Raw genomic sequence first — 11,238 nt, forward strand, 5'->3', positions numbered from 1 at the left:
GAGAGAGTGTATGTGTGAGAGAGAGTGTGTGTGTGAGAGAGTGAGAGAGAGTGTGTGTGTGAGAGAGTGTGTATGTGTGTGAGAGAGCGAGAGATGCTAACCTTGTAGCATATGAAGAATGTACCCTGATACGATAGTTACATAATCAGTATATTTGGTTTCTAGATCACTGTGCTTAGTTTTTTTCAGTCTTTAATTAAAGATGCTTAAATTTGGTTTGTTAATTGTATTTTAGAAATTATAATTTTAGGTTATATTAATTTCATTTATATCTTACTGAAGAAACCTTTCCTGTTGGGAGGAGGTTCTAATATTCACATGTTCTAATACTTTGTTTATTGTAAAACAGCTAAATTTGGAGATATGTAAAGACTTGTTTACTCTGTGTGGTTCAGTTATTTTCCATTTGGTATTACACACTCAAATTTACATTTATCTATTAAAATTGCCATTTTATTAAACCTTTTTATGCACAGTAGATTCAATTTGTGTCTGAAAATGTCTCTTGTGTTTTTTTTTTATTTTGCTGACTTTAAAAGGATTAATCTGGACAGACATTATGAAAAGGAAAGGTTGCGTTTAACATATTTTTTGAACGTTGTAGGACAGAACATAGCTGATTAACCTTGAAGTGACTGTTGTACCACGTTTGTGCACATGCTTCAGAATCCTATGGAAGAGAATGTTCCTCCTACTTGCAGTACATCAAAGGAATGCATGGTGGACCATACTATTCATGTTTTGAAACATAAATGTTCACTTTAAAGCAATTGCCATAACAGATAAAAATCTGAACTTTCATTGGATTTTTGTTAACTTTCCTCATTTTGAATTATGTGCACTACCATAGCTACATCAGTTTGATACAGTATTGAAAAATTATCGGTTATATTTTGCTGCCTATGATCTATTTGTAGATTAGGATTAAAATGGACTTAATCCATTTTTAAGGCTATGTGAATTTTTCTAAACAAGAACCATTTGCAATATGGATTTTCATAGAGATCAAACCAATTATAACTTATCATTAGGAGTCGCAAGCACATGTTCATATAGTCCAGGTAAAAATACACTAATGAGTATTTGGTAAATCCCAGTAGGGTTTTACCATTATCATAATTTTGTGTTGTATAATTAAGTTACAATTATATCTCTAATTTTGGATAATATTCTAATACTCATTGGTTAACAATAAAGTGATGAAAGCTAAAAAATAAAAAGTAAAACAATAAAAAAATTTTTTAAAAAACCTTATATCCAGAACTTACAGGCTAGCTGGATTGTTTTTAACAAGATCAAAGTCATCAAAGCAAAAAATATGTAAGACTGATGAGCAAGGTCTGTTTTCTAGGACCGTCTATTTTCTCTAACACACCTTTTTAGTAAGTGCAGCTTACTACTACAAATGTCCATACAAGCTGTAAATCCTGAGATGAAGTGTTACATTTCACAACAATTATTTTTAAATTTAGTGAAATATTTCAGAAAACTTCTTGCAGAAAAAGTTAATCTAGGAATAGATGTTATGCTAACAAGAATGGGAATATGCACATATCGAATATAAACACGGTCTTTGCCCCACCTCAGGAATGTTGTAGTCATTGTTACAATTTTTTAATTAATCTGTAACTTCCTTATTGTCACAACAAAGGATAATGTTAGCCCAGAAGATTGCATTTCAAAGCTGCTTATGTCAACTGCTCATTTTTAGGTTTTTCATTATCTTATTTTGTATGCTGTTTTCTTTTTGGTTTGTTTTTTGTTTTGAGACAGAGTCTCACTCTGTCAGCTAGGCTGGAGTGCAGTGTCACAGTCTTGGCTCACTGAAACCTCTGCTCCCTGGGTTCAAGCAATTCTCCTGCCTCAGCCTCTCGAATAGCTGGGATTACAGGTGCCCACCACCTTGCCCAGCTAATTTCTGTATTTTCAGTAGAGACAGGGTTTCGCCATGTTGCCCAGGCTGATCTTGAACTCCTGGCCTCAGGTGATCCACCCGCCTCGGCCTCCCAAGGTGCTGAGATTACAGGTGTGAGCCAGCCTACCCAGCCGCATGCTGTGTTTTCAACTAAAGTTTTAACCAAGGATGTATTAAAGTGTTTGGGGCTTATACATTTTGCAGCATCTGGTTAGTACCTTGATGGGGGAAGCTCAAGAGGAATGAAAATGGGGGATGGTATGTGTCTGTCTCCCTCCGTGGCCCCTCAAATGAGTGTGAGCCCCTCAGACATTGGGAAAGGCTGCACATGCAGCGGGTGCCTGTGCTTTGGTGAGGTGCTGACCGTCACAGCCATGGCCCTGGAACAAGAGAAGCCAGCAGTAGAGTTCTACCTGAGAGCCTGTTCTGAACAGTCCCTCTGCTCCTTCAAGGTGTTCTCATAAATATCCCTTTGAAGATAATGCTCTGTTACTGCCCCCCTTTGGGGGCTGGAGGACTGCTTGAAGACAGGTCATCCCATGGATCGTCATGGGGGCTGCAGAGGTTATAGGGAGAGGCACAAGCAGAAGGTGAATATGAGCACCCTATTTCTGCTCCACTTAGCTGGAGATGGCCTATGTTTGCCTTTCTCTCTCTTTGCAACCTACAAAGCCCTTTCATCTCTAAATCTGGTGATCTTCACAGTCAGTTTAGAGAAAGCACTGCAATATGGAAAGAGCCCTGAGCTGCAATTTGTACTATCTGGGTGGCCTTACAAGGAATTAGGTGGGGGGGGGGGAGGGAACGGGGTGGTCCTTTGACCACATGATATGGACACCATTTCTAAGAAATTATGTTTATTGAGCCAAATAGGAACAGTGCCTTACACAGTTCTCATTTCACTCTCTCAACTTTGCAATGATATCTTAGTTCTATTATCACCATTTTGTAGAACTAGAGATTGAGGCTTACCAAGGTGAGTTAAATTACCCCCAAATCATGGGGGCAAAGCCAGGACTTCATCCCCAGTCTGTATTGAAAGCTCGTGTGCTTATCTCTGGTCAGATTGTACCTTTTGAATACGCCATTCTTTCCAGCAGGAAAAGGTTCAACATCACCAGGAGTAGGTTATCTCTTGTGGAGAGAAATGTGATTTTTTGTTATAACTCAAACATATCCTACTTCTGAAAGGTGTTTAAGGCAATAGCCAAAAGTAATAGAATGTATAGGACAAAAAAGTAAAATACAAATCTGGTACCACATATGGGAAGGCTGGAATCACAGAAATAATTGTTTTGTAACAGGAAATTGTCTTCTATGATTACATATAATATTGAACTCGGAGCTACCAGGTATCCATGACAACGTTAGGAAAATAAAATAAATCTAAAAATGTTGCTTCTCAGGAGAAAGAGTTTTTGTTTTCTTTTTTTTTTTTTTTTCTTGGACGGAGTTTCACTCGTTTTGCCCAGGCTAGAGTGCACTGGTGCGATCTCAGCTCACTGCAAGCTCCGCCTCCCAGGATAAAGCGGTTCTCCTGCCTCAGCCTCCCAAGTAGCTGGGATTACAGCGCCCGCCACCAGACCCGGCTAATTTTTGTATTTTTAGTAGAGACAGGGTTTCACTATGTTGGCCAGGCTGGTCTCGAACACCTGACCTCAAGTGATCTGCCCACCTCGGTCTCCCAAAGTGCTAGGATTACAGGCATGAGCCACCACGCCTGGCCTGAGAGTGATCCTTAACAGATAATTCATTCTAACAGAAATAGGCCACATGGATCTATATGTAAAGTCAGAGAAGAAAACCCTCCACCGTTGCTTCTACAGTGCATCTGATTTTGAGGAGCTTGGACAGTGGTCAAGGCCCGAGCTTTGAGGCCTCATGGACAATTTTCTTACATTACACATTGTATCTGTTTAACAAACAATTTTATTTTTACCAGTAACTGTTCTAGTCCGTTTATAAATACTGATTCATTATTCAACAAAAATTAATTCAACCCACACTACAGTCGAAACACTAGAGGCACTTACTTGGGAGGCATCGGTGCAAACTGAACATTTTGAACAAAGATTCTGCCTTTGTGATGCTTATTAGTGGGGTGAAAGGACAGAGATAATAAACCATAAACACAATAAATAAGCACATTATGTCATATGTTAGAAGATGATAAGAGCTATGGAAATAGAAAAATGTAGAGGGTAAGGGGGTTGGTCGTGACAGGTGCCTCAGTTTCTGTTTGTGGGAATTGGGGATAATAATATGAGGTTTTTATGAGGATTACGTGAGTTCACAAATGTAAAATACTTAGAACAGCACTTGAATGTAATACATAAGTGTTAGCTATTGTTGAGATCTGTCTTATTAGGGAACTCATTTTTATGGCCTCATGTTTGCGGAATTATGTGTTATTTATGCTAATGGCCCAGGTCTTTGTTTCTCTTTCTTATAGGCCAGTGTATGTTGGATTGGATGCTGATGCCTGAAAGGAGCTATTTTCTGTCCTCATGAAGCCAAACCTGATCAGCTTGACCCTGTTTTACTATATGGACAGTTTCTCTATGAAAAACTTTTATCAAGACTGCCCACCTAGGGCCGGGCATGGTGGCTCATGCTTGTAATCTCAGCACTTTGGGAAGCCGAGGTGGGAGGGTCATTCGAGGTCAGGAGTTCCAGACCAGCCTGGCCAACACGGTATCTCTACCAAAAAAATACAAAACTTAGCCAGGCATGGTGGCGGGCACCTGTAATCCCAGCTATTCAGGATGCTGAGGCAGGAGAATCACTTGAACCCAGGAGGCAGAGTTTGCAGTGAGCCAAGACTGCACCACTGCACTGCAGCCTGGGTGACAGAGAGAGACCCTGTCTCAAAAAAAAAAAAGACTGCCCACCTGGGAGTGAAATGTGAGTCTGAACTCATTCCTTGCCCTAACTGAAACTGTGTGGGATGAGAAAGACAAGTCAAATGATTGAGGGAAAAGTGGAGAGAAAGACAAAGAGAAAGACTAAAAATAAAGAGAGAAATAAAACAGCAGAAGAGTCTTAAGGTTGAATTAAATGAGCTAGAATTTAAAGCATCTTGTAAAGTCCAAATGGTCAGTTGTTTTTAGTGTATTTGTAAAGGGATTCTCAGGTTATAATGTGCCTCCTTCTCCATGATCTGCTTTTACGACATCCCCATAAGATGCATTAGGAAATCCCCATTTTATAGTAAGTTAAAGGATATATTCAAATTTGAATCTTCTGGCCAATCACGCAGTTAACAGTTGACAAAACTGTGACTAGAATGTAAGACTTCTGACTAAATTAAGGACTTCTGCCACTCCACCTCACCTGCTCAAGGAGCAGGGCCCTTCACTACTGCAATGGCAAGGAAGGAAGGAAAATGGGCTCTGAAGCATCTAAAGAAACTCGGGAACCTAGTGACGAAGGTGGTGTCTTAGCCTAGGCTCTCTAGAGAACAGAGTCTGAGGCAGAGGACTCGTGTGCTCCTACTTTGTTAGGGAGCTAGACCCCGGGGAGCAGGCAAGCTGGACAAGAGAAATGAAGCAGGGAAGCAGAGAGCCAACAGGAGTCCACCTTACAGGCTGGCTCTCCCCAAGTGCACAACTCCACAGATGCAACCTCTAATGAGCCATATAAATGGCATCCTCTGGACGACCCATGGAGGGAAATGGTAAAGAATGCACCCACTAGCCAGAGGCTTACCCAGTGGGATATGAATCCCTGCACTTACAGGCTGCTAACGTAAAAGCACCAAGGGCAGTTCAGCAACAGCCTCAACAGGGAACCCCAGGATGGGAGGCAAGAGGTTTGTGGTACAGGCTGGAGGACAGGTGCTGAGATGGGTGAGACCAAGAGAATATGAATGGTGCATAAAAGTTATCTGATTCAGTCACCACAGATATTCATTTACAAGAAATTACATTTCTTGAACAACTCAGTGGCAGGCCTTCTAATTCTTTCATGTTCCATGTTCTTTATTAACTGGTCATTACAAAGGTACCATGCAAATGCAAGCTTTTTTTTTTTTTCTTTTTGAGACAGTCTTGCTCTGTCTCCCAGGCTGGAGTGATCTCAGCTCACTGCAAGCTCTGCCTCCCGGGTTCACGCCATTCTCCTCCTCAGCCTCCTGAGTAGCTGGGACTACAGGCGCCCACCACCAGGCCAAGCTAATTTTTTGTATTTTTAGTAGAGATGGGGTTTCACCGTGTTAGCCAGGATGGTCTGGATCTCCTGACCTCAGGTGGTCTGCCCTCCTCGGCCACCCAAAGTGCTGGGATTACAGGCTTGAGCCACCGCGCTGGGCCCGCATGCTTATTTTTTTAAGCCAGTGGTACAAGGGTATACAGAATAAAGCATGAAAGGCCCACTTCGTCCTCATCCATCACTCTCACTCCTCTTGGCAATGGAGTCCACTTCTACCTGCGTGGAGTGTGTCCTTCCAGAATCATTTGCAAACAGTACACACACACACACACAGTTTTGTTTAGTTTTTATTTTAACTTAAATGTGAAGTTAGTTTCTGTCTTCTACAAAGGCAGAGATGTTCAAAAATATTTTCCACTTCACGACTCTCTTACAGTTTGAAAAATGTTGAAGCCTGTTGTCAGACTCTTTCCTCTACTCTTAAGAACCTTTAGCTTCTGGGAGAGTTTAATCTAAGGTATCATCTCCTCAGAGAGGATGGAGTGAGGCATCTGTGTGAGGCCTTTGGACACCACTCCTGTAGCCTGATAAACTGAAGTAAGATTCTGTCATTATGTCATACCTTGAAATGGGGAACCTGAGGAATCAGCCTGAGAAATTGGAGAGAAAGTGGAAACAGAGCATCTGAGTTGGTGTCAGGGGCCAGTCTCCTGCCCACATCCCTCCAGGACTGTGGGACAGGCTTTTATGTTCCCTCTGTGTCATCCTGGATGCTGAGAGTGGGCTGCTCAGACGGATGCTGGTAGTCCCCCGCCTGCCCAGCGAGCCTCCTTGCCCTCACTGGAGCCATTCACCAGTATTGACACATCTCTCCTTCCCCACCCCCAGGGGGACAGATATTTCTGTAGTTGAGGCAGAGGCCATGGGACAGACAGGGCCATTTTATTTGGGAGAGAAGGAGAGTTTAGAGAAAATGTGGAAAGATTCTGCCTCCTTGAGGAGGTGGGGCTCTTCGCTCTGGCGTTCCCCTGCACTCAGGATGGTGCAGCTCAGAGCTCACTGTGTGGGAGACACTCACTCCGTTCCTCTCAGCCCTGCCGCCTCTGTGCCAGCCACTGCCTGTTCTCTGGGTTTCTCTCTCTGTCCTCTTGTTACTGTGCAAATCGAGGCCTTGTCCATTTCTCATAAGACACTTCCTCAGCCTCACTTTCTAGTTAACAGTTCTCTGATTCTCTGAAATGATTTCCCATTATTCACTGTGTCTGATGATAACCTCTTCTTTTTCTCTTTCCACAGCCATGTTTGTATTGTGCCGTCTACAAGTGGCATAAACACAGGAACCCCCTTCCCTCTTCCTGGACTGTGGACCTTTCTGTGAGGCACGGGGTAGCAGGAGAGAACAACAATGACAACGCCCCTTCAGGCTCCCTCTTCTCATGAACAGCCCCCTCTAGAGCACAGAGAACAGTCTCTCCAGGCCTCTCCAGAAAGCAGCATTTTAAATTGCCTCACTCCAGCTCCTGTCTAGAATCCAGCTGAATGACAGAAGGAAAGTTCACCTTTACCAGTAACCCAAGAATTTCTAACTAGGGAAAAAATGGCGCCATTTGTTCCTGCTGGATCACCTCCCACTCCAGCGAAGATGAAAAGGCGAGCTAATTCCAGTGCAGGCATGGGTGTGAGCAAGATGACAATGGCTAGGCTATTGTTGGGATTATAGACCAATAAAACCTCACTGGATAATAGTTTAGCATTATAGATTCTTTTTAACCCTTTAACACATATGCTTACATTTCACCCCTCAATCCAAATCTGTCAGCTTATTCTCAAGAAATAACCACACAAGTTGCAAAATGTGTATTAAAAGATAATGATCATACCTGTTTTAATATGAATAACTTCAAAGAGCACATAAATAGAAAATTATATTTAAAACTGGCTAACTTTGTTTTAGTACATCTATCTAATGGGCTGCATGAATACATTAGCAGTGTATGAAAGGAATATTTATTGATGTGGAAACATCTACTTCCTATATTACAGCAGGCAGTACAAGCCTGATGTCTGCTTTGGTAGCATCTTAGTGGGGCACAGATTGTATGCAAACAGAAAATTCATTTTAGCACAACAGCTCTGAGTCAGAATTTTTTGTGGGCTGTTCTTGAGTAGTGTTAAACAGTATTTGAGAAGTAAGCCAGAGTGTCTCTGAAGAGAACAGAGTGGTAGCTGTAGCAAGGATAGTCCCACATCAGTGGTCACTCATGACAGTCAGGTCGTGCTGAAAGGATTGTGATGACATTGGCAGAAGCATTCCATTGATGTGACATCAAACTCCAGTTTTTACAGGACTGAAGGTTGGAATTTGTGGTGTAAGGCAAACTTAAGTACTAGAAAGGGCCTGTACTTCCTTCTGGTTTCTGAAGTGAAGCGATACTTACCAGATTTTGTCAGTAATTAGTTAAATTCAGGGCAGTAGCTGTGGTTTGAAAAAGATGCACAAGGGAGTTTTGGTTTTTTCTTAAGTGGTAGAAGGAGACGACAGAGGTCAAAATTAATAAGACAAAGATCAAGTTGATCAGATAAGCATTCTAGAAGGTGTTTTAATGTTTCAGAGGGTATCAAAGTGTGATAATGGAAAATAAAAAAGGTGCTGAAGAATACAAAAGTTAATCTTGTTCTGTCATCTTGAGCAGAAGCTACCAACTTCTGCAGTCAGCACTTTTGGAGAATTTCTAACATCTCTTGGTTTAGGAGCTCCTGGTGGGATGGATGCCCAGTGGTCAAGAAGGAGTGATGCGTGTCTCTGAAGTTGAAAAACATGAATCCAAGGATCAACACCTTGGAGTTCTACTGCTGTGTCAGTTAACAGGGGCTTAAGAGCAGTTTTTCTCTGGTGCCCTTTTCAGAAGACCAAATCCCCAAGTTACAGAGCATGCAGGGCCTTTACAGGTGGCTGTTGTAGAAATGCAGTGTTTACCTGTTGGTGATAAAGCTGGAGTGACTGTGAGTGCCCTTCAGCAATGAGTCATATCAGCTTGTACTCAAAGTGTAGAATCTAGAATTGCAAGTAATGAGGCAGCCTGTTATGAATTCCAAGGTTGGCCACCTGTCGGTCCTGAAAACTGGTCTTACTTCCATCAACACCAATAGCACTCCTCAAGCCTTAGGAGTTTGAGGGTTTTGACAGCTTTGATAGTTATACTTTTATAATTTTAGTCCTGTCTTTTCCCTGAAGTTTGTGGATGATAAAGATCAGTAGAGATTCTGAGTAACAGTACCAGTGATATGGGTGTTCCTCTTAACTACAAAATAAGTTGGGATTCTCCAGGTCAGAAATACAACAAAATTAAGCAAATTTGTTCCTACCACTACAGCCACTACTCTCCAGTAAGGTAAAACATCAACTAACCCTAAGAATAAACAAAAATAACCAGAATGCACTCATAGCACATTTGAAGATGTTCACAGGGGCAGTGAGACTTCGGTTCCTGTCCATGACCTATCCTTAAAATCTTGCCAGGATTGTGTCATTTTCAGGTTGACATATTTTGGAAACGTCAATGAAACCTCCTAAAATTGCCACTACCAATGTTGGTTCAATACCATGGCAAATAAAAAAGAACAAGGTCATGTCCTTTGCAGGAACATGGATGGAGCTGAAGGCCATTATCCTTAGCAAACTAACACAGGAACAGAAAACCAAATACTACATGTTCTCACTTGTAAATGGGAGCTAAATTATAAGAACACATGGACACAGAGAGGGGAACAATAGACACTGGAGCCTACCAGAAAGTGGAGGGTGGGAGGAGGGTGAGGATCAGAAAAAGTAACTAATGGATACTAGGCTTAATACCTGGGTGACAAAATAATCTGTACAACAACCCCCCGTGACATGAGTTCACCTACATAACAAACCTGCACATGTACCCCTGAACTTAAAATACAAGTTAAAAGATAAAAAATAAATAAAAATCATGGCAGATTTATCTCTTGTATTATGGGTAATATCATGAAGCACTTTTGCTAAATTCTACATTTATCATGGCCATTTCTTTAGGTAATGGAAAACTTCTCAGGGTTCCTTAATTTGCTGTCCATTTTATAAGGATTCCTGTAGCAGTCAGAAAATCTCCTTGTTTTTAAAGCATTTCAAAATCATGGGCCAACCCAAAATCATACCCACCATCAGGATAAGTATTTGTTTTTTACCTTTTATTGGCTGGCACGTCTGGAGGAAGGCAATTTAGCTGTCTGAACAGATTTTGTTTCTTTGAGAAGCTTAAAGGTAAATTCAAGTCTGTGATAGCATAACATAATTGGCAACTTTTAGTTTTTCTTTTTAGGTATGAACCATCTATAAACAATTAAATGAAGGGTATCCAAAAAATAAAATACTTTAGGAATATACCTAACCAAGGAGGTGAAAGATCTGTAAAAGGAAAACTACAAAACACTGCTGAAAGAAAATTATTGACAACACAAACAAATGGAAATACATCCCAAGATCTTGGGTGGGTGGAATCAATATAGTGAAAATGACCATACTGCTGAAAGCAATCTACAGATTCAGTGCAATTCACATCAAAGTACCATCACCATTCTTCACAGAACTAGAAAAATAACCCTAAAATTCATACGGAACCAAAAATGATCCCACATAGCGAAAGCAAGACTAAACAAAAAGAATAAATCTGCAGGCATATTACCCAACTTCAAACTCTACTATAAAGCTACAGTTACCGAAACAGCATGACACTGGTATAAAAATAGGCATGTAGACAATGGAACAGAATAGAAAACGCAGAAATAAACCCAATACTTAAAGCCAACTGATCCTTGACAAAGCAAACAAAAACATAAAGTGGGGAAAGAACACCATGTAGAAGAAAGAAACTGGATCCTCATCTCTCACCTTATACAAAAATCAACTCAAGATGGAGCAAAGACTTAAATCTAAGACTTGAAACCATAAAAATTCTAAAAGAAAACATCAGTAAAACTCTTCCAAACATTGGCTTAGGCAAAGAGTTCATTACCAAGAACCCAAAAGCAAATGCAATAAAGGCAAAAATAGATGGGACCTAATTAAACTAAAAAACTTCAAAAGAAATAATCAGCAGAGTAAACAGACAACCCACAGGATGGGAGAAAATATTTGCAAACTAAGCATC

The 11,238-nt window shown here is 41.0% G+C and overlaps 1 protein-coding gene and 1 long non-coding RNA gene across 2 annotated transcripts in view; one reads left to right on the forward strand and one right to left on the reverse strand.

Annotated features, from left to right (window-relative positions):
- Positions 1 to 7,504, forward strand: part of LOC105522322 (olfactory receptor 52B4-like) — a 16,106-nt gene extending 8,602 nt beyond the window's left edge. The window contains 1 exon segment of the mRNA XM_011956818.1: positions 7,361 to 7,504. Within this exon segment, the coding sequence (XP_011812208.1) occupies positions 7,361 to 7,504 (144 nt within the window).
- A 1,140-nt stretch (positions 7,505 to 8,644) lies between these two features.
- The window catches only part of LOC105522291, a 13,898-nt gene continuing 11,304 nt past the window's right edge, over positions 8,645 to 11,238 (reverse strand). The window contains exon 2 of the long non-coding RNA XR_001003418.1: positions 8,645 to 9,041. This is a non-coding gene — a long non-coding RNA (uncharacterized LOC105522291). The remainder of the gene's footprint in view (positions 9,042 to 11,238) is intronic.

The sequence above is a fragment of the Colobus angolensis genome, unplaced genomic scaffold, assembly GCF_000951035.1.
Source record: "Colobus angolensis palliatus isolate OR3802 unplaced genomic scaffold, Cang.pa_1.0 Scaffold424, whole genome shotgun sequence".
NCBI classification, from domain to species: Eukaryota; Metazoa; Chordata; class Mammalia; order Primates; family Cercopithecidae; genus Colobus; species Colobus angolensis.